The sequence below is a fragment of the Orbicella faveolata genome, unplaced genomic scaffold, assembly GCF_042242905.1.
Source record: "Orbicella faveolata isolate gen_17 unplaced genomic scaffold, um_ofav_v1 contig_36, whole genome shotgun sequence".
NCBI lineage: Eukaryota > Metazoa > Cnidaria > Anthozoa > Scleractinia > Merulinidae > Orbicella > Orbicella faveolata.
The window spans coordinates 7,169,846-7,196,663 of NW_028301565.1; the positions used below are offsets into that span (position 1 = coordinate 7,169,846).

General features: G+C 39.4%; 2 protein-coding genes across 6 annotated transcripts in view; one reads left to right on the plus strand and one right to left on the minus strand.

Moving 5' to 3' along the window:
• Positions 1-20: 20 nt before the first annotated feature.
• LOC110064609 (tRNA-dihydrouridine(16/17) synthase [NAD(P)(+)]-like) lies at positions 21-21,716 on the plus strand. Of its 5 annotated transcripts, none has more exons than XM_020771672.2 (14): positions 21-332; positions 1,564-1,836; positions 2,278-2,360; positions 2,733-2,836; positions 3,433-3,577; positions 3,729-3,834; positions 6,407-6,448; positions 6,546-6,630; positions 7,336-7,460; positions 8,166-8,318; positions 9,082-9,160; positions 9,882-9,949; positions 11,054-11,180; positions 20,790-21,716. In XM_020771672.2, exons 1-14 carry the CDS (start codon positions 99-101, stop codon positions 20,888-20,890), a joined length of 1,725 nt encoding a protein of 574 aa, XP_020627331.2. In that variant the 5' UTR covers positions 21-98; the 3' UTR covers positions 20,891-21,716. The 5 variants fall into 5 exon arrangements, with proteins under 5 accessions (XP_020627331.2, XP_020627332.2, XP_020627333.2 ...); XM_020771673.2 differs by having other exon boundaries at positions 7,339-7,460; XM_020771674.2 differs by having other exon boundaries at positions 6,546-6,624.
• The window catches only part of LOC110064610 (actin-related protein 5-like), a 13,822-nt gene continuing 8,468 nt past the window's right edge, over positions 21,465-26,818 (minus strand). The window contains exons 16-21 of the mRNA XM_089275064.1: positions 26,366-26,460; positions 25,238-25,332; positions 24,663-24,740; positions 24,097-24,214; positions 22,935-23,046; positions 21,465-21,913 (exon numbers count right to left, since the gene is read on the minus strand). Coding sequence (XP_089131190.1) covers positions 21,747-21,913; positions 22,935-23,046; positions 24,097-24,214; positions 24,663-24,740; positions 25,238-25,332; positions 26,366-26,460 — 665 coding nt within the window. The 3' untranslated portion in view covers positions 21,465-21,746. The remainder of the gene's footprint in view (positions 21,914-22,934; positions 23,047-24,096; positions 24,215-24,662; positions 24,741-25,237; positions 25,333-26,365; positions 26,461-26,818) is intronic.

The following is a 26,818-nucleotide window of genomic DNA, read 5'->3' on the forward strand; positions in this document are numbered from 1 at the left end:
GTAGTCATGGAACTGGGCAAGAATTAACTCTAAACCAAAATGGCGGCCATCTGGGCGCAAAATGCGATCCGTGATATTTTTCTTTCTTCCTCTTAAATATGTCATCATTAAAGTTTCTTTCAAATTGTCGATACATCGCGTCGCCATTTGCGAATGTACAAGATCTCTCTTGGAGGCTCCTTCTCAGGAAGCTTGGTGTTCATCTGTGCTTCACTAGTGTGGAGAAAACATTTGATAACCCTATCAAGACTATCAACATTGAAACAAATACACGAGACGATTTTTCCGGAATTTCAACGACGAAACAAGATGATCGGCCTTTGATCGTTCAGGTACGATATTTGGATAACTTCAATGCCTGTTCAGTTGCGAGAAGCACAGCGGCACCGTGAGTGTAAAGGAAGAGGGATAGGTCTGTGGATTGAACTTCCCCTTTCGGTACTTTTATTAAATTCAAAGGTCCCGCCAATCTTGTTCCGGGAAGGCATGATCGGTTTGGTCAGCACCAAGAATCGAGACTTCTGACTGAAATGGAAGCTACCATTAGTCGCAGCAGTTGCTCCATACACACGCTCAGAAACCATTGTTGAATTTGGACTTAATCAATTTCGTCCCCAGAACATACGCCTTTTGGTCAGCAGTGGCCGAGCACTCAATACTCAGGACAAAATTAAAAACTGGAACCAGAATTTTTGATATGGCGCAGGCATTCAAGTTCAATAAATGGCTTCTGTAAAAGGGTAGATGGGCAGAGTAGCCGCTGCCAATGATGTTGCCTCACCTTGCGATATCTCCCAGAGGTCTCAATTCTTGGCACTATCCAAAAGGATCATGACCATTGGGACAAGATTGGAACTTCTCCCAGTCCTGACTCCTGCCACACTGGGAATCCAGAAACAATTTTTGTAAGAATGAAAAAAGTTGAAATAATAGGGACTATTACCATTCAAAAAGGTGCAGATAAGTTACTGGGTATTGTCAGAAATATTTAGGTGGAATCCGGCATCCCACATTCTCATGTTTTAATTTTTGTTCGGCAGACTTCCTAGCCTCTTTACTTCTAGGGTTTCCATCCCTCACCTGCAAGTGTAGTGTCGATGTCCTCTCTAACATGTCTGTAATTCTATTTAACATTGATACTAGATTATGAGCTCGAGATTTCTATCACATATTATATAATAACCCAAGTTATTCTCGCATTTTGATTGGTTCTCGCCTATGATCTATTAGAGGACAGATGCACGATTGACGTCATCATTTCAAAGCTTTTCCCCCTGTGTTTTAAAATGGTGGAAAGTTTTGAGAATTTAGATAATATTTTACATGACTGGGCAAAAGATAAGGTACAAGAAAGTCTTGTCCAGGCATTGAACAGCTACCGGAAGCATAGTCTAGCATCATAATAGGATGCTAGCAGATTTATACTAAAACTTGATAGAAACACAAACAAAAGGCATTAAAAATTAAAATTTTCACTTTTAATAGAGGGTTATCTATTAAAATAGTCTATTTTATTGACACATGAACACCAAAAGTTGAAATGCAATGCATTGTTGTAATAAGTTGTTTTCAGAAGACCCTGATACTCTTGTGGAGGCAGTAAATGGATTAGAAGACTTTTGTGATGCTGTGGACATCACATTTTATAACAGCTCCGGTCCCAATGCACTTCTAACTAATGGTCAACATCATGATAAATGGAACTCTTGGCTCAACTGCATTCAGAGAGTTCACCAAGAGTGTAAGGCACCTATTATGTGCAAGCTTCCCTTTGGTCAACAAGCAGTTGATGACACAATAAAGAAGGGAAGATCACTCCAAGAAGTGGGATGTGAGGTAAACTACTAGTCATTGTGTTAAGAGTATCAAAAAAAATTTAAAAATTTACTTAATAAAAAGCACTGACACCAATGGGCAAGGAATTGCACCTGTTTTGAATGCGAACTATGCTCACAAAACATTTAGCTTCTGGTAGTTTCTAAGATTATCCTCAAATTGAAGCAATGAATGTCTCTGTTTCCTTGATGTAAAAGTTTTCCCCAAGAAATGTACAGAACTGGAGAGTTCTTCAAACACATCATAGCTTGTCAATCCCCAATGTTTCGTGCATGTATAATGGTTCAGTTAGCACTAAATTCACATTTAAGCTCTGTGCCTTTGGATCTCAGACTGACGGTCTGAAGGTCTTTGTCTACGATATACATGTACATGTACATTGTATTTTGATGGTGTTGTTATTTTTTTTACTGATAATTGTTGTTCTAATTTTTTTTAAAGCTTCTGTTGCTCCATAAACCAAAACCAGAGAAGATGAATTCCATTGTTACAAGGAAGGATTGGGATTCAGTTAAGGCCATCCGGTAAGAAGGACAATTCTTTATGACCTCTTCAGTGGTCAATATTGTTGAACTCTCATACAGTGTGTGTAGAAATTTGGGAGTGGAGGCCAGGGGATAGTACTTTGGTTATTTTCTATCATTTTCTTGATATTCTTTATTCCTTTCAACCCCAGGTCTATACATTGAAGCCTGCATAGCAAGTGTTCCCATATGAGCCAAACGAGATTGGCTTGCATAAAAGAGCAAAAAGGTCAAAGGCCGTTTTTGTTCTTGCTCAACATTTTGCACAGTCCAAATTACTCTTGCCCCAGACTGATATATATTGTTAAGGGGTAATTAACTGCCATTTTGTGACATTGTTTTGTTTTCTACCTCTTACTCGCTTTCCTGCAGAGAGTCTGTTTCCCTGCCATTAATCCTTGACGTTGGCTCATCCACTCTGTGGGAAATTGACAAATGCATAGAATACACTGGTGTTCATGGTGTGGCTGTGTCAGGTATTGATGTGATCTGAGTTCCATATGTGCACTGTGATACAAAGTTTGTAAAAGTTTTATACTGTTAGTAAGTGTTGTATTGTAAATCTATTGCAATTAACGTACCATCAGTATTTGTATAGTAGTAATGTATTGGATTATTATGTTAATAAATGTACCGTTAAAAAAAGAAACTTTTTATATAAATGGATGCTTTGTCCTCTTGGTTACTCTTTCTGAAATTAAATGATGGAAACTTTAGACTGTAGAAACTAGAAGTCTTCTTAACTTTAAAAATTTATTATGCAACTTAATTCATTAGAAAGAGAGCTCCCTTTGGATTCCCTTACAGCTAGAACTTTAATATTATTATTTAAGTTTGGGAAGTTTAATTACAAGGCAACATTTCCAGTTATCTGTCTGGTTGATGAATGTTTGAAATATTGTAAAGAAAGACAGTAATCTTTTCATGTCACAGATTTAATTGTTTGATTAGTTTTCTGTGTAGTACTTTCATTTACAATGAAATTTTTGTCTTTGGTTCAGATTCACCTGAAGCATTGATTTCACATGATACATAATTTCTAGGACTAGCAAGTAGTCTTCTTTTTTTAAAGAATCTTTAGAAGGAAACCCAGCACTATTCTGCAAGAAACAGCCGCCTGTTATAGACGTGGCCCATCAATACTTGGAGCTGTGTGGACTTCATCCAACACCTATTCCTAACATCAAACACCATCTCAATGGATTTTGTGGATACTTGTAAGAGAAATATATATCAGGGTTTATCAGTTTCACATTACTTTTCTATTGTTGATGAGTGTAGCTAACAATGTAGTGCTTTGAATATGATCCCATATGTTCAGGCTGAAGATTTTCTGCTGTTTTTGTTGTGACAATAATTTCTCTTCAGTCTTTCCAGGTTTCATAATCTGAGCACCAGCATTGAAAATATAGAAAACTTGGAGGACCTTTTACTCCTGGTTGGTGAACTCGAGAGAGAGATGTCATTGCTTTCTGTAAGTGAAGATTCACGTTGTCCATCTTTTAAAAAATAAAGCCATAATGCAGACAATTGTTTTTCTAACCCAAATATAAACAGTCTCTATCTAACAGATACAAATTCTCTTAGAAACAAAACAGCAATTTTCCTAGATGATTCCAATAAGAAACCAGAACGCTGCAATTTTCAAACATTTTGCAAGTTTGTCGCAAGATTGAAGATTTGACATTATTATTAATAAGCTTAATTTTACAGTTTCTAATGAGAGCTGTACATTGTTCACTTGTCAATTTTACAGTCTTAATGCTTGATTTTCTCCCCTTTACCTCATTGTTACCCATTCCTGAGAGGATATCAGTTACTGCATTAAAATGTTTGGGAGAGGACTTTTTTATTCTTATGACTGCTACCATTATTATTGCTCAACGGCTCTAGTTCCGTGGAAAAAGCCAACAAGTTAACTGAATTTAATTTCTCAAAACGGTTTCCAGCACATAGATTTTGATGGATCATTAAAACCACTCTTTACCCCTTGATGCTACAATCGTGGTTTCGAAAAACTGCCCAATCGTTGGTGAACACGTTGGTATCATTTTCGTGACACAATAGGTTACCATAGCAACAGTATGACTTGCTAAAAGCTTTAAGGGCTTATAATTCAAAATTATCGAATTTTGATGAGCATGATAGGACGCAACTTTTGGCAAAGTTTAAAAAAATTCTGTACATAAAATTCAGAGCCACCTTAAAGTTTTGAAAATTTAAGGTGGCTCTGAACCCTATGTCCTTTCACGTGCTTCTCGCCCTCAGGAGTTCGCGAGAGTATTTCCTCAGGATAACCCTTCAGTACAAAGTACCGTTGTCAACGGGGTCCTGCTAAGAATTAAAAACTAATAAACAAGAATTATTAAGATATATAAAATAAGATACATATTAAAAACCGTTAAAAATACAATAGAAATTACAAGTAATAATCGTCCAGGGCTTTCCTAAATAAAACTCTAGAATTAATGTTTCTTAAACTTAAAGGCAATAAATTAGAAATCGAGACACCTAAAAAATAAAAGCTACGGCGCGCAAAATCCAGTCTGACTTTTGGTAGCTTTGCAGTTTTCCCATTGTTTCTAGTGTTTAAGGCGTTATGATGTAATCGGTGAAAATAGTCTTTAAATGGAAAGCATGCAGTTCCATCAAGGCAGTCAAATACAAAGCAGCACGCTCTTTTTTGTAAAAAGTTATCAACAGTTAAAAATCGAAGATCACAGTTCTGCGAACTGCATTTTGGGGAAATGATTTCGAGGCTTCGGGTCTCAATGGAGCGGATCATGCGTTAGCGGGACTCTGACCATCCAAGACTAGTATAGCCGCAATACGTAAATATTGGCATAATCATCGATTGGTAAATTAATTGGGCAGTAAAAGTATCAATACTGGAACGGATGCGCCGTAAGAGGTTCACTCTTCCTGCTGCCTTCTTGTAAATTGTTTGAAAATGAGTTTCAAAATTATGTGTCGGGTCCAGATGCACGCCGAGGTACTTATAACATGTAGTGGTGTTGATGGGAAAACCGTTGACTGAGAGCTTGACTTGACAGCCTTGAAACAGATTCAACCGCTTACCGGTACCAAACAGCATCACCTCAGATTTTCCTTTCTTCAGATTAAAAATAAGTTCATTATCACGAAACCAGTTAGAGAGATTATCTAAGTCCTGTGAAAGGCTGCTTTGTATCGCATCGATATCACTTGAGGATGTAAAAATCACCGTATCGTCAGCGTAAGTGACAATCTTACAATGACGAAGGGGACTATGCACATCATTAAAGAAGATGAGAAAAAGGAGGGGCCCAAGAATACTTCCCTGAGGAACTCCAGTGTTAATTGGATTTGGTTCAGAAAGCACACCTTGAAATTGAACGATCTGCTTGCGATGGAATAAATAATCAGTAAACCATTGAAGTTCCATATTATATACGCCATAAGGGGACAGTTTACTCAATAAAACGGAATGACTAATGGTATCGAATGCCTTTGATAAGTCAATAAAAACTGCTCCTGTCGCCTTTCCAATGTCGGCCTCCTTTCTGATGAGATCAGTGAAGTAAGTAACAGCTAGTTCCGTTGAGCGGTTCGGACGGAAACCAAATTGGTACTCAAAAAGTTCTAGGTGGCGCTCTAGGTGAGCCATCAGCTGCTCGTAGACTATCCTGTCCAAGATCTTTGACAAAGTAGGGAGAATTGAGATAGGCCTGTAATTGTCAATCTCAGCCAGAGACCCTGATTTGTATAGGGGGATCACATTTGCCACTTTCCACTCACTAGGAAAGTCTACATTCTGCTATAACATTTTTTTTTTAATTCCTCATCATTTTTTTTTAAATTCCTCATCATTTCCTAATCTCAGCCAGAGACCCTGATTTGTATAAGGGGATCACCTTTGCCACTTTCCACTCACTAGGATAGTCTACATTCTGCTATAACATTTTTATCAATTCCTTCAAATAAAACGTGTTGAGTCTTGGAAAATGCATGTTCAAATGTTTTTGAAATGACCAATCTTATTTTATGTCTCTTTTTTGTCAACACAGAAAAATGAAGTGAAGTCTTTAGTGAGGATGAAAAGGAAAAAGGTGAATTGTTTTTGTTCATTTTCACGAGTGTATTTCAGTTGTCTATTTATAGTCTGTCAGCTGTTGTTTTTATTGGTCTACATCATGTTTATTTCAGGAATACTTCAAACGAAGTCGTGAAGAAAAAAAAGCTGAAAAGAAGTCCACAGTGGAATCAGAGCCTGCTGCAGCAATAGGTACAGGTAATGGTGTATAGCTTCTTTAATAATTATTCTTTCCCGATTTTTTACCTTCCAATTTTCTATGTTGCAACTTCTTCAAGTAGAACATTACTTACAATTTATCGGAAATGCTAGTACATGTATGTTAGCATCATATTGGCCACTTCGTCATTTTTGTTTGGCCACTTTCTGCGTTTCAAACGAATACGCAATCAGTCATTTCTTATTTAAAACTCTTTCAAAGCAGGTCAGCTATGGTTTTACCTCTGGTTACTCCAGACTTTCAAGCCGGTTATCTTTCGTTACCGATTTACGAAATCAGCCGTTTGGCTTTCCATGAAAGTATCTGTAAACTCCTATATATACGCTGTATGTTAAGAAGACAGTTCCGAGGTGGCGTGAAGCGCGAATAGCGCGCGCGCGCGCACGGAAACATTTCGAATTTAAGTTACGCGTACGTTAGTTGCGCTTACGAATTTAAGTTGCGTGGACGTTTATCGGCAGAGTTTTAGACAGTTTCCAGTGAGCAGTTGTTGTGCCTTTTAGAGAGTTTTGTGCCGTTTAGAGTTTACCGTTTTACTGATTTTGAAGTGTTTTGGTCGAGTACTGTTTCCCTTTACCGCTCACGAACACTGTATCTTTTTAACTTACGTGTGTGTCAGTTTCCTTATACGAAAGACTTCAACTTCATTTAATTCATTTTTTTCCTTTTCATGCTACGAAAAGAAGAAAATCACATTCCGAAAACTGTACTAAAGGAAATTCAAAAAGAGAGAGTAGAAAACGCAATGAAGAGCGGTGGACAGAAAGTGGCCATTGATTTTACTGTATCGGATGACATGCGCAATAAGGTCAGTAGATCTGTCAATCGTCAACTGACTGACTGACTGACTGACGGAAGGACGGAGGGACGGAGGGACGGATGGACTGACTGACGGACGGACGGACAGACAGACAGACAGACGGAAAGGAAGGACTGACTGACTAGAGGACAGAAGGACGGACTGACGGAAGGATGGACGGACTGATTAATAGGCCATATTCGTATTCACGGTATTGGACTGGAACTAGCTTGCAGATGAGGCTGATGCGGGGAGTCTGTTCAAATGTAAATGGCATTTGTCGCTTTTTAATGATATTCCCCCACACAAGCCTCTGTTGCAAGCTAGTTCCAGTCCAATACCGAGAATACGAATATGGCCTACTGAATGATTGATTAGAGCGGTTTTTGATAACTTTGGTTTTGGTTTTACTGCGGTTTGAGATTGGCTGAGTAGTCTAATTAGTAAGTAGTTTGTTTGGTTTTAGTTTTACGATCTAATTAAAAATAGTGAACCCTTTAACACATTTCTATAATATTCAAATTCCAGAAAAAGAATATACCAGTACTCAAGGGATCAAGCAAATTTGGGGACGAGAATTAATGAAACAACAGGCGTCTGCGTACATACCCTGCTTTCCCTCGCATCTCTCAATTGAAAACCACAGCTGTAATTGATTGATTGCTTACAACTATGAGTAATATGCTAATCACTTTCTTACGATATCATTTCCAGGAAGTGACCAAACTTGCTGCTCAGGTGCGACAGCTGTATGGTTCCAACATGAAGTCAGTTTCGCCTGTTCATCTTCATCTGACAGGACTAGTGACGGGCAGCAGAGTATACCTTGAGTGCGTCAGACAGTCTCTGGACTTCAGTAAACTGATGGTGAGTGAACCCGGGCCACACACAGCTCATGTCTGCGAGCAACTACTTGTTGTGATCGTAATCAGCCAGAGTCCCTCCCCTAGGGTATAGGATTGAGCCAACCGATTTCTACGAATCACATCGTGAGTTTGTAAATCCCGCCAATGAACCGTACGCAACCCTCTTTAACTCTTTAATACTAACCAACGTGGCTTGCACTGAGAAGTTAAAGGCATAATAGCGGCGTCAGTGAGTGATTGCGCCGTTGCTCTGATATACATCTACATTTAATTAAGTCGGTAAAATCGCAAGATATGACTCCAGCTTTTCTTCTTTGTGACCCTCCCAGGGGGTAATTAAACAGTTAACTTCCTTAAAACCAAACAAAGCAAGTGGCCCGGACGACATCCCCACTGGTTCTTAAAAGAGCATGCACGTGAGGTTGGCCCTATCTTAAGAGTACTCTTTCAAGCTTCCGTTGGTTCTGGTATTGTGCCATCACGATGGAAAGATGCAAATGCGTGTGGTGTATTTAAGAACGGTGATAGGTCCAAGCCTTCAAACTACAGACCCATTTCATTGACTTATGTCGCGTCAAAAGTTCTTGGACACATTGTTCACAGCCACGTGATGAAACACCTTGAACTACACCAAATTCTTACAGACGTGCAGCATGGCCTTAGAGCCAAGCGATCTACAGTTACCCAGCTGATGATAACTATTCACGACTGATGATGGCAATGTGTCCGAGTCAAGGTCTAAAGAATGTTATTATGATTCTTAGGTTCGCTTTTCAGAGGAGAGTTTTTTGACCTTGTTTGACCCTGATGAAGTTGTATATCTCACACCTGACTCCCCCAATGGTAAGGAAAAATACGAAACAGTCATTCTGGTTACTCCAGAATGTTCAAAGCCCGATTAAGCTAACCCAAGATTAGCGAGAATTTTGATTTCACTTTTGTAACTTTTCGGTGAGGTTTTCGGTTTATATTGTTTGTCCTTGAGTTCTGGGTTTGAATAATCTCAAACTACACAAAGCATAAGCAGTAAACACATTTCTATACAAGAAAAAGTAATGTTTCGCTTAACTTTTGATCCTGGATTAGCGTTAACCGGCTTTCGAACAACCCATCCTAATGAAGCGCACTAGTTGGAGAGGTCTGGAGTAGAGCGCAGAATGGCTTCGACAAAATTATGAAAAATTATGAAAAAACGCGTTTAACAAGTTAGTTATAAACACTAACAAACCAAAGACAGACAAGAACAATTTGTAACTTTTTGGAGATTTGCCAGATTAGTTCTTGCATTGAAACGTGTCAGTCATCTTTTTGTACGATTATGGTGTCTTATTCTAATTATTACTGCGTGTTTATGCCGATCATAAAAAAAGGTTACAATTGGATGCTCCGCCACGCAGCACTGTTATGAGAAGTTGGAGAGTAGAGAAAGAACTTTCCAGGGCTAATCCTCAGAAGGAAATTTCTGTTTTTTTTTTCTCCAGCACTTTTAAAATTACTCAGAATTACTACTTTGCAGCTTATGTTGCAGCATAGTTAGTAAGCTATTTTATCGTTGATGTTTCAGAACTTGATCAACTGAACAAAGATAAAGTGTACGTTATAGGCGGACTTGTAGATCATCAATTACGCAAGGTAACGATAAGAACTCTCTTAGTTTTCATTTTAGCCATTAGTTTTCTACCAATATAATACTTAGATATACTTTCATTGCTCTCTTTTATTGTATCGATCTAGAAAAATTGTACTTCATAGATATGTAATTTCCTTTTTATTCAATTTTTAAACTCCTTGTACATATCTTTGCGGTAATTTTTAAATTCTGAATTTTTTTATCATGTAGTCTTAATTTTACGCAGGGCCCCTTTTGACACCAGCCTATGGCTGCTGAGGCTAGCCTGCCTAAATAACAGTGACTTGACTTGACGAGCTCTATGTTCATAAAACTACAGTACTGTTATTATTTACGAGGCTGTGTTTAATTTCATCAGTTTAGAAGATTTCAGACCATCTCAGATCTCAAAATGTGTGGGGTTCAAACTTGTACCAGACTAAATAAGCAGTCGTTGATCGTGGGGCTGAGCCTCGAAATGTTTTAGTATTGATTTAGTTTTCCAATTGGAGGAAAAGCCATTGGTTCATGTAATGTAGAAGAGACCAAATGTTTAAGGTGATTCACGTTATTGTTATAAAATGCCTTCCTTTTTTTCTTTAATAACTTTTTTAATGTTTCAAGCCTTACGTCAAAGGTCTTAGCCGATATATTGCATGTACAATCCGAAATAACATGACTCTTGATATACGCTCTATTTATTTTTCCATGGCTCCCCTGGCACGAGTTTTTTTCAGCAGTTTCTGCTGGACAAAAATTTCTTTTTGGTAATTGCCTAACCTCCCTCCCCTCAAAAAAAATAATGGTCCGTCCCTAAAGTGGTCGGAGGATTCCTTGCTATTCCGGTGAAGTGTTTCCTCAGAGGTCCGTTGTCTCCTGTGCTGTCAGTCAAGAATGCCTGAATGCCCAGTTCTCAATCTCATCACCTGGTGAGACTAGCAGTAAACAGTCGCTCGTTACTCAGAGTGCAACCGATTACATCGTGAGACTAAATGATAATACCTTAATTACCATACTTGTGTAACAACTCGACTCTTTATTCTGCTTTTTAATTATCTGTGTGTACTTTTCAGTTTTCACCTGAGAATTACCGTATTGATTGACGGGCGCTTGTTGTTTGTTGTCAGGGTAAGACGAGATCTCGAGCGGAAGCTAAACAAGTGACTACAGCCCGCCTTCCCATCGACAAGTACATGGAGAGAAAGAAAGAGCCAGGATATCACTCCTTTTCAAACGTGCTCTCAGTAAACCAAGGTATTGCATAGACTTCACTAAATCGTTTTTTTTAATATCTTATGATCCAGGTGTTTCGATTCTCTCGCTTAGTGTGTACAGTGCTGCTGTTTACGCGAGGCCAGTGTATCCCATAAGCTGTAGGAGATGCGGATTTCGACTAAATAAAAGCACACTACTAACTACTTATTGACCGAGAGTGCGGTCTTTTCGGGACAATTTCAAACCGAGACCTTGCAGCGAGGTCAACACGGCAAGGCAAGACCGAACGTTGAGGTTAATGAGTTGTTTATTGCATGGCTTTTTGCTTTGTTTTGCAGGGTCGTGATCGGCCCGTGGGGATTACAGGAGAATAATGCCCTATAATAAGTCAATCAGAGCGCGCGTTATATTGTCTGCCTTTTAAGTTATTTTCGCGATCGAACTCTCGACACAACACTTGGGGCAACCAAACTTTTATTGAACTGAGAATTCCTACGAGTTCCAGTGCCCAACCCCTGCGCCATAACGCCAAATGCAAACTTTCAGCACCCAAGACTTATCGGTTCATCAAAAGCTTGGCTACATAAGTGCGGTGCAAGAGATCGATCGCCGAAAGTAAAAGGACATATTTTTTAGATGCTCTTGTTCAGTCGCTCGTCTCCTATAGTTTATGGTATCTCTGAGGCGTCATTCAAAATGGCTGCCCTTGCGCTTTCATACTCGTGCAGAACTCTTGCGCCTTCCGCGTTATCGAGCAATTTGGAGTAATTATAGGTAATTCTCTGACATTCTGAGCCTTTTTCTATTGAGGGTCTATTATAGGGGGTCGTACATTCCGTAAACCGCCATATTTTGTTACTTGGAAACCGCAGACTGCTTTCGTTTTCTCCAAAAACCGAAATCGCCCTACTAGTAAGACGATTATATAATTCATGATCTTTTAACAATACTTAACAGATTGTTATCGAAATAATAGCTTAATAATCCGTCATGTACTTCTCCTCACAAAGACCACATGATCCATTCATTCCACATGATCCAACTGCATTCAGGAACCAGCGAACAAAACGTTTTGACGTCTAATGGGCTGTTCACAAAGACAAAGATTGCTTGAGATGTTTATAACGAAGCGTGAAAGTACTTGTTTTGAGCGCTCTCGATTTGAAAAACCGTCACCAAAACACACAAAAACCCCAACCGCGCGACAATTTCGTAACCAAAAACCGCCAGATAATTGTGAATGTACCCGCAAACCGGCACTCAAAACTGGCTTAAACCGCCAAACCTCCAGAGTATAACAGAACCTCTCTATTGGTTCTTATAACAGCGGTTTTTCCCATGACCAGCTGTCTAATCGCTCTCGATTAGTCAACGACAATTCACTGATTATCGGCAAAGAAGTGCAAATTTCTGATTAAAAGGCAAAACCGGTAATGACTTCCTTAGTGGCAATGCCACAGCTGGTGTAACAATATTTGCATCTACGCGATATTAATAAAATATTATTTGTTTATCGTGCCGACACCTGCGCCTCTTGAAAACATCACTATTTTAAGCGAAGCATCGGAAATCTTTACTTTTCCGTAAATCCCATTTCATTGCATGCTAGTGTCCGCTTTTGTGATATATTTTATTAATGCCGATCTGGTGTAGAGATAGGTGGATAAAAGTATGCTTTTTTTAGACCAAGGTAGCTTCCGTGCAGTTTACTATTGATCAAACGTTCTTTTTCTCCTCGACCGCGAATAAAAGAACGACTGATCGCTCGTTATCTTGCAGATGTCTTCTGTTTCTTCCGCAGCAGGAAAGGAAGTAGGTCACTGCCGTAAATTCCGGTTAAAAACCCTGGGCTTATACAGCTTCATAAGGGGATTTGGGTGTGCTTATAAACGCGCCGGGGGGGGGGGGGGGGGCATGTATATTCGGGAGGACTTATAAGCGGCATAGAAGAAAAGTTTCAACATGAGTTGATGAAACAAATATCGAACAGTGTAAGTATTTCTTGGGAACAAGAAAAACAAGGCACAATTTAGGAAGCAAATACGCGAAGCACAAGAGTTCAAGGCCTAGGTATGGGAAAATTTACTTCTAAAGGCAAATACCGGAGGCGGAGGTTCACATATAGATCCCTTTGACTTTTGTCTAAGGCTTAGTTCACATTAGCGACATTACGACATTACGACATAAACACAACCACATACGAAGGACGTTGCGGCGTTATGTTTGCTGTGTGAAGATCCTGACATAATGACAACATAACAGCAACATGACGACATAAAGAAACAAAAAAATGATATTTTCGTTATGGCTTTATGTCGATGTTCACATTACCGACATAATAAGCGATTATCTCGTTATGTCGCTCATGTGAACAAGGCCTAACATAACGACATTTGTAAGTAAGAAAGTAAAGTAAAGCCTGTTCATACTAGCGACATAACGACATAGTCACGAACGACATAAAAAGGACGTTATCTCAACGTAAAAAGGACGTTATGTTTGTAGTGTGAACATGTAGACATAATGACATATTAGCAACATAACAGCATGAACATAACGGCATAAAGATAAAACTGATCTTTTCCTTATGTCGTTATGTCGCTAGTGTGAACCAGGCTTAAGTAACTCAATTTAAGTGTCACACTAAAATAGCAGCAATAAAACCGCTAGGTGAGGACTCTTAAAAAAATTAGAATGAGAAGACCTAACATTATGTTTAAAAAGCTAATAAAAAATACTTGCAATTTAAAACTATAAATACGATAAAAATGCAAAAGATATATGAGATAAAAATACATAAAAGTCATTAAGAAGCACATTAAGTGCAATTATTATATGGCTGTGTCTCACAAGGACTGGGAACTATTGAATTCACGAATTTGATTGGGTGAACTCGATATTGACCGCGATCTAGATTTTCCCATCTAGACCGGCATCTTTACCGGTTTCATTTTGCGTTGAAAAAGTAGCAAACTAAAATACAAAAGTGTTCACCGTTTTCTTTTATTTTCTTCTCAATCATTTATGGGAGTGCCAAAAAGCCTGATGACAAAAAGAAGTAAAGAGGACGAGCAATTTCGGCAGCCTTAAGTTAAGCTCATCGCCGTTCGCTAGCAAACCAGTTACACTAAACGAATGAAAGTTTTCTTCTTTGCCATATAATAAACATCTTATTAACCGAGCTCAGTCGGTCTGTATGGGAGAATCTTGACCTCCGTCGTGTGTACAGACCTCACTGCGTTCGGTCTGTACTCACGACCTCGGTCAAGATTCTCCCATACAGACCTCCCGCTCGGTTAATAAGAGCTAATTATCACCACAGCTATCAGTTAAAATATCTAAGTCTTAAAAGATGACAATGTCGGCGAACTTCTAATATTCCTTGGTATAAAATTTCATAACTTAAGCCCAGTATATCTGATTGTCTGATGTTTGCGTTTCTAGCGGTTTCATCTCAATACTAGTACTATCGAAATCTCAAAATATCTCTTTTCTAAGGGTGTGTTTTTTTGGGGTGATCTGAATTAGGATCAGTGATCCAAGATCACTCGGACCGTGGTGAATCAAAGGAAACGTGGAATCCGTGACCAGAGTGGATTCATCGGTTCCTTTGATGTACCATGATCTGAGTGATCTTGATCTTAGTGACCTTGGATTCTTGATAAAGGTTTTCTGACTTTCACATTTATTGCATTTATTAAATAAAATTTGCGTTATAAATGATTTGAACAGGCTCACGTTGTTTAGGGCTGGACCATCAACCTAAAAGAGACTGGAAATTTCCACTAGCTTCCCATCCATCTCTCATTTATAATTTTTCATTTCCTCCCCCCCCCCCCCCCCCCTCTTCCCTTCTCCCTTCCGCACACAAAAGGCTTTCGCAGAAAATACCCTATACCCTATAGTAAACGCACTGCGCCAATCTTTGATTACTACAAGTTTACATGAAGATAGGACTATCGCTGTGTAGAGTGGGGGGCTCGTAAACGGAGGGTCTTATAACCAGAATTTTACCGTTTAAATACTGTTGCTGCCGGTTTTTATAAATATTCGCTTCATTTAAACACCCAGATAAAGCAGTTTTGACAGAAGTAATAACTCCGATAATTAAATTCTAGTTGGCGGTATTTCTTTCCGACAACAACGTCATGCTTTTCATCTTAGTTGGACAGAATTTCAGCGTTATTGACGGCACGAGATCGACTGATAGGAAGGCTGTGCGGCAAGTGGTCCAGTGACCAATCACCTCTCGCATATTTTAATCTTCTCGCGATAAATTAAACGTTTCGCAATCAAGAAATAAGATGCGTTGCTCACAAGCTGGGCATTTGGATGTTTTGTTTTTCTAGCTTCTTTTGTACTTTAATCAGGGCCTGGGATTCTATCCTAGAATAAAATAAGTAATGTGGAGTTTTCTTAATGGCACTGGTGAGACACCATTACTGGGTATCTGTTGGAAAACAAATTTCTTCTATTCGATCGCCACATTCGAAAAGACGTGCTCTGAAAACTGCGCCAATTTAACTTCTTATTCAGTTTGTCATTAAAAATGGATGAGAAGTGCGAAATTATAAACATTTTCTCCGCCTGCATTATAGTCTTTAGACACTTTATAGTCTTAAGCTCTGTTTCCATACGGCAAAGGGAGCGAAATGCGCTAAGTTCGTGTTTGTAGAAAGAGTTTCCGGCGTAGAATGAGAGTAACTCTATTTATTCAGATAAATTCATACTAGAAACTCTTTGGAATACAACCCTTTTGCCACAAAGTTAGTCTATCTACAGCTGCTGCTTCTTTTTTTTTATAAAATCATTGTTAAAATTGTATCAGAGAGGGTTTGCTAGAAGCCGTGAGACACTATATAACAGAAGGTCTGTATAAAAGTCTAATTAAAATCTGGGCATTGTTTACTGTTCGTAGTTTTTAATCTTCTAATCCAAGAAAAGTCGAACATAAAAATAATGGAAAACAAATGTTTTGTTTGTGTTCATCAGACAACGAGCTCTTAGAAGGTTGACGTTTGATTATTCTTCAAGAATGGCGATTGCATGTTGTAGCCTACTGCTAATTGCGTCAAACTCTTAGACTGTCTAGTCTTCTAAACGTTTACGTTCCCTGGTGTTAAGTTCAGTGCTACAAAAATTATGGAAACTAGACATTCTATTTTATGTTCTATGTAGCCAGTTCTTTGAGCGACCGAGTTTGTGTCTTCTTCTTCAGGGAAGTAATTTATTATTCTAAAATCTCTTGTCACCTCTTTAGTCTTTCTATAAATAGTCCTGGGTCTTTATCCCACGCACCAGTTTCGATATTGAAGTTAGAGTTTTATCTAGCGTTGTCCAGCCCGTATTCTCTGATGAACCAGCTCTTGATTTCATCGTCTATTTCACGGTAACACTTTCGCTTCTTGCAAGACCTCATGCTGCTGGTTACACAAGACAAAGCCTCACTGGCTGATTCACTGGAAAAGGGTCCTTCCGCAGCACTTGTTTGTGTGAAGAATTCGGGGAACATTGCTTGAGCTGTGTAACTGATCTCCCTGACATAAGATTCTGTTTTGGTAAAGGAGGTCGATGAATACAAACTACTGCAACTCGAGTTGGAGCTAGATGAGTAATGTTCGTAAAACGCCTCGGTGTGGAAGGTATTTTCCTTTCGAGTTTCACTCTTCAGTTGGCGAATCATTTTCAGTGCGCTTCCACTTGGCTCGAAGACGCGTCGCGGTTCCCTTAGTTTTCCCTTTTAGTCAGCAGCTGGGTTCAATAGTGTCTGTCGTAGCTTATCCGCCCAGGATAGATCCATTAGCTTACGCTGCAACTTTAGTCTACCAAAAATGTCAGCTGCTTGGAATACTTGTATGTGATCCGCGCCTGCCACATTGCGGGAACTTAACTTACGTAACCACTGCCAGAAACATGCGAGCGTACGCGTGAGCCTTTGGGACATCATCAAAATATTTTGAGACCTTAATGTGAATATGTTGTGTGATATATGTTTATGGCAGTGTAAGTAAATGTTGCCAAAACTATTATTCTAGAATTTCTAAGAAAAATTGATGGACACCAACCGAACAGATCGATCCGATCGAATCGATCTAATTTTTTGGAAAATTAGGCGAGAAGTATAAAACATAACAACGAAAAACGATCTGTGGTAGAAAGTTGTTTAACAATAGGCCAGAAAATTTTAAGGCAGATGTTAATGAAAATTTCATGTTGGCTTGATAATAGACAGTTGCCTAGACAATATTGTGTTCTTTTGAGAAAGTAGAGAATTGAATTAATACCCTTTTTCACACTTGATGTGTTGGGTGTATTATTGTTCGTTTTCTCTGTCTTTGCTTCTAACAGGCTGCCGTTTGTCGTCTGAGTAGCTGAAAGCTATTTTTTGAAGCTAAAAGAAAATAACCACACAACGCTTTTACAAGTTATCAACTGAGACGAAAATATCAGCTGATGACACTAGAGGGATTTTGACGAAATTTGTGATAAGAGTAGTTTTTTCGGTCACCCAAGATACACACATGCGATCCTGGAATGAGTTGAAAAAGTGGGAAAAGAGACACGAGATTCAAATGTTCTACTTTTTTGACATTTTGTATAATTTTAAATTGCAGAGAAGGTTGACACAAAGGAGTTAAATTAGTAGCATTTTATTTTTCGACAACTTTTTGACACATCTGTTGGATTGTGTGACGAAGTGCGAGTTTCCATTTTACGTCGTTTAAGTGTTTGTTTTCTCGCTTGCGTTCCCCGCCTTTAGGCGTCCTGGATTTTGATTGGTTTATTCTAAAATCAATAGCGCTTTTCGCGTTGCCGTGTTTGCATAACAGTACAGCGAACATTCTAACAAGGCACAACCTGTCAGACACCTTGCTTTTCTTCGGTGCCTTGAACAAGCAGTCTTTAATACGGAGAAGAATTACGTCTTCAGTTCTTGAAGGTTTTGTTGATGGCAAAGATCGTTAAAGGATCACTCTCTGGCTGATGTGAATCTAATGTTTTAAGTCTTCAATTTTAATTTACATTAATTTCTTACGCGCATACGTCTTGTCGTCTTGTTTTCCTTTTTTCTGAGGAAGGAAATAGGAAACAGCTGCATGTTTACAATATTCTAAACAAGAAAAGGAAACGAAACATTATTCATCTTTTCAGCGATATGCAACGCGAAAATTCCGCGAAAATGCTAAACGTTAATTAACAAATGCTAATATGGTTTTGTTGGGAATTCCTTGAACCAATCATCCTCGGAGACTTGGGGCGGGTGGAAATAAAAACGTCAAAAATTGAAGCCTCGAAAGTTTCTGCCTTACTTGTAAAGCTTCGACGCTTCAATTTTTCTCGGATTTCTTCCCGCTCCAACTAACTGCCCCTGGTCCTCCGAGGATGAGAACCAATGAAAATACAAGATCAACCACATGAGTGCATAAATTAGCATAGATAATGTAATTTAGTTGTATCGTGTGACGAGCCGATGCCAGGGCCTTGTCCCGCCCCTCCGAAATTCCAACGGAAAAGACGGTCACTGAACGATGGGAAGTTTAAGACTACTGCAAAGCTGACACAACGTGGTATATTTGAAACAATATTTCGGGTGGCCAGACCAGTCGTCTTCAGGTTTAGGTGTGAATTGCGCTTAACTCGTGAATTGCGCATGCACAACACGAGTTATCGTGAGTTATGGAAAATTAATATTCAACTTTCATTCACTGTACGAATTCCGATTTTCTGATTGGCTGATTTGTACCACGTGATACTGGGTTGTGACGAGACAACCACCTTGACGTCATTATCGTGGTGTAATAGCCGTGGTGTAAATTCAACACACCACTGTCATCGCGCCATGGCTTCGAATGACTCAAATATAGTGGTTTCAATGCAGTGTTTCTTTGTGCAGTGTGTTCAATTTGAATAATAAAAATGTTAACGCACTCATTGCACTCATTACTTGTGAATTGTCGGGATTTACCTGCACTTGTTCACTAACAATGAACTTGAAATTTTCAATACCGATATTGAAATTTTTCGTTCATTGTTAGTGAACTCGTGCAGGTAAATCCCGATGATTCACTCGCAGAGTACGTTAACCTGTAAATGTGTCGCTCGATCGCTCGATGGGCTGTAAACATTATGCAAATGAGGTTCGCTCGCGTCTTACTTTTAAATTGCTGTCCATCTTTAATTAACACAAGCTGTTTTTAAGGTCTGAATTAAAAGATGTAAGTTAAAGAAGACTCGGCCACAGAAAATGAGAACATCGAGAATTGTAAAATCGATGAGCAGCACAAGTTCCCACTGGATGCGGACTTCGTATGCCTTTTACAGAAACGGAAATCGTTGAAGTACGGTTATGGTATGGTAAATGCGCATATGGCGAGCGAAATGATATAAACACAGATTATTTATTAAAGTTTTTAGGGACGGAAGCAACGTGGGTGGAGGGGCAGATAGTCTCCTTCGCAGCCGTTATTAGGGTCGAGAAGCGTTCCGTGACGACCCTAGTAAGACTAATAACGGCTGCTAAGGAGACTAGGGGCAGAGTGCTAGTGTTCTAACTACAAAAATATTCAAGCTATCATAATCGGCGCTTTCGCTTTGACCAAATAATCCGGTTTAAATTTCCGAAAATTTCCACTTTGTCAGCTTAATGACGTCTCATAAGGTGAAAATGACTGTCGTCTCCAAAGATACGCCATCTTGAATACCATAAAGTGAAAATTCCCAGTGATAGGCGATTTGTTTCGGTTTTGTTTCCATTGCGATTTCTAAAATGTAAATAAAGTAAAAGCCGCTTGACTTGTGTTCTTCGCGTCATGATCTACATTTTTGCCTGCATGCGGCAACAGAAGAAATCATGCGTTTAGCCCTTTCAATGTAATATCGAAACAGATATTGGCTTTCAAATGCTGTCAAATTTCTGGGTGAGAAAAGAGCTATTATAAAATAGACCTTTTTCGTAAATGGCTGCCAATTACAAATTCTCTTGTAAGTATTAAATTGAGCCTGACTGACCTCGTTTTTCAGTTAACAGTTCAAAATTTTTTTTACACACAAACGAATTTAGCGACGTTAATTTAAATGGCAACCATTTATGAAGAGTTCATTAGCCCATACATTCTTCGTAAAATTTTGAGTGGTTCGGAAACCCGCGCTACACAAAAGTGTTTACATCGTGTATCGGGTTCAAATTTCTTGGAACAGTTAATTGTGACATGTCCTTTCAATATTCAGAGTTGATATCACGTTACTCGATCGAAGACTAAAGCGCTTGTGCTAATGAGGCAAATATTGTAAACGACGATTCCCCTATTGAGACTATTGACTCCATGGGAGTCGAAATTTGTGACCTAGTAATAAGAAAACTCAAAAAAATATATATCAAATTAAAAGTTAAATCTCACAGTTTGGGTGGACAAAATTTGGTCGCGCTAAGATGGTGACGTTCAGTACCTGACATATAATTGACACGTTCATAGACCGTTTTGGCGAGAACTGCGCACGCGCCCTATGTTTAACCGCTGTGAAGAGTGGAATAAGGTTAACGACAGTGTCTCTCCCAAGTATGGTGATTTATGGCCCTGTAGTTTGTGAATACTCATTTTTTGTGGTTCAGTTGTACTTAACTCCATTGTTTCTCGCTATTGCTTTCAGTTTTCGATATTTTGTTGAAATTCCACGAAACTCAAGATTGGCGATGTACTTTGGAGACTTGTGTACCTCCTCGCAAAGGATTAGTGTTAAAGCAGCCGTAACCCTGGTCAGTGAAATCACACCCCCGTCATGGTTCAAAGACAGCGTTGTGGTGAGCGCCACAAGGTCAAGAACTCAATGAAGACACTTGAATTGTGAGACAAACTCCTTCCCAGAGCCCACGTGTCTTTTGGTCAGCTCCGTGTCTTGGCGCTGACCAAAAGACACGTGGGCTCTCGGAACGAGATTGCTTGTGAGAACAAATTACAACACGACCTGTTGTGTAGTGTCAGTTTTCAAGATGGTGGGCACATCAACAGATTGCTGCACTCGATAGTGCATCCTCAATCGCCAGTTGTACCGAGAAACATCCGGGACGAAAATCCTCAAGAGAATCCCAGACATTGATAACAAACTAGTGACAAAAGGATGTTTTACAGCAATTTCCTGCGCTAATCTTGCATCTGTGTGAACAAAACTTTCATGTATGGCAATTCAAGTGAAAGTTGAACCGTTCTTATTGATATAGTATTGACAGTTCACAATGAACAACAGCCTGGATACAGCGGAATGAAAAGACAAGAGCAAAAAACAAAAGGAATAGAAAAAGATAATCATCACTTTAACCCACGCGAATCTTGCCATGTTTCAATTTATTTACATCGATGTATTTACACAACAGGGTCTTTTTAAACATAATTCCTCTGCGCTCTGACACGTTGTACAAGTGAGTGGTGATATAAAGAATGCCACACTTGGCTCAGAATAGAGAGATGTCACGGCAGACAATGCCAGTGAGATATTTAACGTCTTTGAAGACCTTCAAGGAGAAACTATGAGGACGTTAACTGACAAATATCGGTAATAAAGTACTGTATATTAAACGAATGTGGAGTTGCTATTGTTGAACATTCTACTTTAGGACTGGAGAGGGGTGGGTACGTAACGGTTTGAAGCGAAGTGTTCTTTGAGATATTCGCCTCCTTTTTCGTCGTACTCCTCCCTGGTGACACTAACTGCCTGCAGACTGTTTAATGACTTTGCCCACTTACGGGCTCCGTTCCACGCATCAAGCACAGGGTTCACTGTGGAGAAAACATCAGCCGCGATGAAAATGCCACACACACTTTATTATAAACAATTATTGATTGTTTTATTGTACATTGAACGAAAAAAAAAAACTGGAAAGTCATGTTTTTGCTTCTTCCCCGACAGCAAGCAACACAAAGCACGCGAACTTGACATGATTACCCTTAGAAATCATGCACCGCGGTCATAAAAGACTTGATAACCCGTGACCTTGAGTGTCCTTGACATGATTATTGTATAATCTGCAGCTAGAGGACGTCACCGGCGCTGATTTTAAAAATTCGCTGTACGCTTTCGGCCAGTCAGAAAAGAGATTGTGAGTTCAATGTATCATAATATGACAAACTAGACCAAGATGAAAAGGAGAATTCTGATTGGTTACCTGAGTAGTCCGACCTTTGCAAAACGGACCGCTAAGATAGACCGCTCTTGAATTAGTTTCGGCGACTTGCGGTTTTCAAAACATTTCACAAAAGAAACACATCGTTAAGTAGTAATCGTATTTTTCCTTCATATTTGGCGGACAATGTGAGTTTCACTTTCACGATAGCAACGTGAAAAACGGTAGTAACTGTTAACTTTTGCGAGCTCGTTTATCGAGGAAGGATCGCGGGGAAGCAGTACTGATTCATCAGCAGAAGTCAGTTTACAAGAGCCGCCATAATAAATAGTTTATCCATTAGGGAATATTGGTGTCGTTCTTTGTTTGCAGATTTATGGATGCCGCTCGCTCCATAACTTTGCGAAAAATAATGGAACGCGACGGTCACATCACTTAACCTCTTTGAAAATACCTTAGCCTGTGAACGCAGACGTATTTCCAGCTGTCACTTCGGAAAAAAAAAATTCCAGTATGATCAAGTCGTGTCGGTCAATGTTATCTAGTTTCTAGTCTTCACCCACCTGAGTGCTAACGTCTGCCTTGGTGACGTTGCAGAAACAATTCAAGCCAAGATACTATAAATACTTAGCTCAGGGAAGTGCACGCGATAATCTGAACATAACTAGTTGGTTTACCTGCATTGAAAACTTTAAATGTTGACTGGAATGGTCGGATAGCAAGGAGTTCCCTCTCCAAGCGCTCTTGAAAGTTTAGAAACTTTGTATTTCCTCCAGTCACAAACACTTTCTGAAAGAAGGAACATGGGATCCACTCTTGTGTAAATCACTCTAGGGTAGGGGTGAAGGGTTTTACATGTAATAATCAAACGTACGAGTTCGTATTGTTCTTCGACATCGGAGAGAGTATCATAGACGAAACTGAATGACATCTTGATAGAACCTTGCAATATGCCTTAAAGTTAGTTGCTTATAAATTATATAAAGTGCGTGGAAGCTATAAAAATTAAGAGTGTTACAATGGGTTATGATAAATTCTGGCGGAAGTGTTAAAATCCTGACGTCGTGGTTTGGCGGAAAAAGCATTAAAAGCTAAAAACGCACGCAAATCCACACGTCACGTCATGCACCGAGAGCGCGCGCTAAGTAATAAAATGAACAATGATAGGGCAGATGGTCATTGCTATAGCTTTGCCTGGATTTAACGATCTTGGACGTTCCGTGACCTCTATTTTTCTTTTGATGGATGATTTCTCTACCGATTTTCTACGTTAAGTGAAAAAATGAAGAAAATCTATCGATTAGAAGTTTGAATTTTTTAGAAAATGTACCATCGAATACCGTTCTTTTTAGCTCTTCATTTATCTGTGCGGCGGTTACAAATGCCTCTTGGTAGGTTAAGTTTTGAGAAAAACTTGGCAACATTTAGAATTATTCACGCAACAGACCCACTTCCACAAAATGTGACTAAGATCGTTTGTCTCCGTTGACTCACCTTCGATATTTTTAACTATAAACCCCCGTAGACCATGCTGAATTATATGTGCCAATATTTCAAAATAAGGGTAGTTTTCCACACGTTTTATCTCTGAAACGGAGTCGGTGACCCCCAATTTTTTTTGCATTTCTGACACAAGTAACTCAATATCTGGCGGCAGTTTAAATTTTAAAAAAATCCATCTACTGGAAATTTTCGCGCGACCGTCCTTTAATAGTGTTATCATCTTGGTATTGTAGGAGTATGGTGCGTGCAATCAAACACTGCTTTGACCAAAAACAAAGCAAACTAGCCATGGCAATGGCCCTTTAAGTTTTAATCAAACTAGTAGCCACGTGGTACCTGTACTAGAGCTGTTTGTAGATCTGCGGAGTAGTGATTGAGTATGAAATCTATCGTCTCTGCAATCCCAGCTTGTTCAATGCCCAGCATGGATGGTTGGTATACTATCTCGGGTACTCTGAAAACACAGACATTGTTTCACAACGTGAGAGAACTGAATCCACGCGATCAGATGAGAATAAAGTAATAGAGAGGAATTTTTTACTGTTGTGAAACTAAATTAAACGACCGTCCAAGCACAAACCCTGTATATAGTGACCACATTTGGCCAATCAGAACAGTCGCAAAGTAACGCGAGGAACGAAACACGAACGTCACTGGTGAAGAGCGCGGGAAAACGCTTGACGGTGAGTCACTTTTAGCTTGGACCTTGCTTCTTCTAGATTGAAAGAAATTAAAGGGTCTTGTTTCGCCAGGCTGGAGTGTAAAAGGGAACTTTCTTTGAACCAGTGAGAAAGCTCTGTAAAAAAAGTCAAGTCAAACAAACTTTCGACAGCGATTCGAAATGTTGGTTTACCCGACACAAAACGCCTGCTATGTGGGTTAGAAACCACTGTCTGTATTACCTTATCCTTTCCACGCCAAGATGTAGTTGATAATACTCTGCCCAGTCAACAGCGGTTTCCGGTTTGCCTCCAAAACGTCTTCAAAGCGGTATGAAAGGTAACGGTCGGTACATGAGATATGAATATTAAATCACGAAAGGGAAGAAAGGCGTCACTGTCAAGTAAAATATAAATTCCCTAGTTGTTCGAAGGCTGGACAATGCTATCCAGTGGGTAAATGTTAACAAAGCAAACCACGCTATCCGGTGGATATTGATTTATCCGGTCGATAGCGTTTCCGTAAGGACAAAATAAAGCGACTTCCTGTCGTTTGCCAAACTGGTTGCTTCATCTTCATCCGGAAAATGGATATCAAAAACTAATTTTCCGTTCAGTGCTGTTTTCAGGGAAAAGGTGGACATTTAATCGTTGGTTTTCAAACTTCTCCAGACATTTTCTGGGCAAAAAGGGCACAAAAAACCCTTGGACACCAAGTCCCGGGCACCTAGTGTACTTTTACATAAGAAAAGACAAATTAGCAAATAGAAAGTGATTAACAAGAATTCAACTAACAAGTTTCACTCTGCCGCACTCACTTTGAAAAGTCGGGATCGTGTTTCTTCAGCAAGTTTTCCAACTCGTTGAGTTCTTCCTGTTCCTTTTCGCTATCGGAGTCACCAGCATCTTTATTCTGTAGTTGGTAAAAAGAGTTGTTACAATCGTCATCATTGTCGTTATCATTTTCGATGCGTTCGATGCATGATCTTTCTCCGGGAGAGGGGAGGGAAAGGAGAGGGGAGGAAGTGGGGAGAGGATACAAAGGAGAGGGCAGGGAGGGGAGGATATGTTGGAGATTGCAGATGCGATGGAAGGCCATTCGTTAAGAAAGCGGGTCGGTATAAACTAATGACAATGAACTACAATTGCAATATACCTTGCAATTCTAGTAACACGATGCTTTTGAGTGATGTACCGTGCATTATCCTAACCTCGTACGTACACACAAGTCTTTATACTAGTGTAGGATGTAGTGTGTATTAGTGGTTTTCAGTGTCACGCCATAAAAAATAGATTAAAATATAATTCAAAACCGTTGAACAGATAAAGTCCAGAATCTGAGAAAAGAAAGAAGGTAAATATGCCAAGACTCTCGCCAAGATTCGGGTCACAACAATTTTTCTTATGCAAGATATGCGGAAAAACTTTTTACCTAAATTTACAGAGATTTGTATGGAGACGCCATGTTGGTGCCCATCCGGATGGGCACCAACATGGCGGCCGGAAACCAACAGAAACATCTGTCACTGAGTTTTGCTACAAAAGCGTGCATTTATCCCTCGAGGAACTCAAAAACATTAAAATAATACTTTTTCTAATACAAGAATTGTTCAGATAGCCAAATTCCCCGCAATAAGTCCCTTTTTTAACCAACATGACAGCTCTCTTCGCGTCATGTAAATGCCGCGTCACGCAAAAGCTTAGAAATTCAAGCGCAGTCTATCACAAAACCAAGGACCCATTCGGAGCAAAACTTTCTATGATTATTAGTTTTCAGCTGCTCTTATACATCATTAAAGTAAAATCTCAGGAAGATCAATAGTTTTGTAGTTTGAATTTTAGTGACGTCATGTGAAAACCGGCAATACGAAAGAACACCCCTGAGCATTAAACAGCAGCTGAGCGTTTTGATTGGTTGTACTTGGTACATTGGACTATTCACTCACAATGGATCTATACACCATCCAATCATCATCGTTTTGTCCAAAAGTATCTTCTTTTGGTTTCTTGTGTGTACTTCTTGTCGTACCATCGTCACGAACTATAACACAAACCGTTCATTCAGTTAATCACAAATCAGTCTTGAATTCTAAAAATGTCAAGGATTTAGAGGAATTGAGAGCTCAGCTTCGTATCCAAGTACATTACAACTGTAGTTTTTTCAAACTCAAAGACATCGCGTGCCAGGCAAATCCCGTTCCTACAGCCTCCGAGAGCGAGAGCGAGGGCTCTGGGAAGGTGATAATTTGAGCGTGAAAGTCATACTCATACTCCTATTAAGACCTGATGGTTCCTAATCTAGATGTAAATATCGCAGGGAAAAAAGACTTATTAATTTTTAGTCTTCCCAGTAAGTCGCACTGAACGGAGTGGTTTTAATATTCCCTTGTTTGTGTTTA

What these genes read in the sequence shown, in the direction of transcription:
- LOC110064609 (XM_020771672.2), top strand. Translation starts at nt 99, where the DNA reads ATGTCATCATTAAAGTTTCTTTCAAATTGTCGATACATCGCGTCGCCA. An exon ending in TCATGGTGTGGCTGTGTCAG is followed by an intron (nt 2,837 to 3,432) that starts GTATTGATGTGA and finishes CTTTTTTTAAAG; the next exon opens with AATCTTTAGAAGGAAACCCA. An exon ending in CGTGCTCTCAGTAAACCAAG is followed by an intron (nt 11,181 to 20,789) that starts GTATTGCATAGA and finishes TATTGCTTTCAG; the next exon opens with TTTTCGATATTTTGTTGAAA.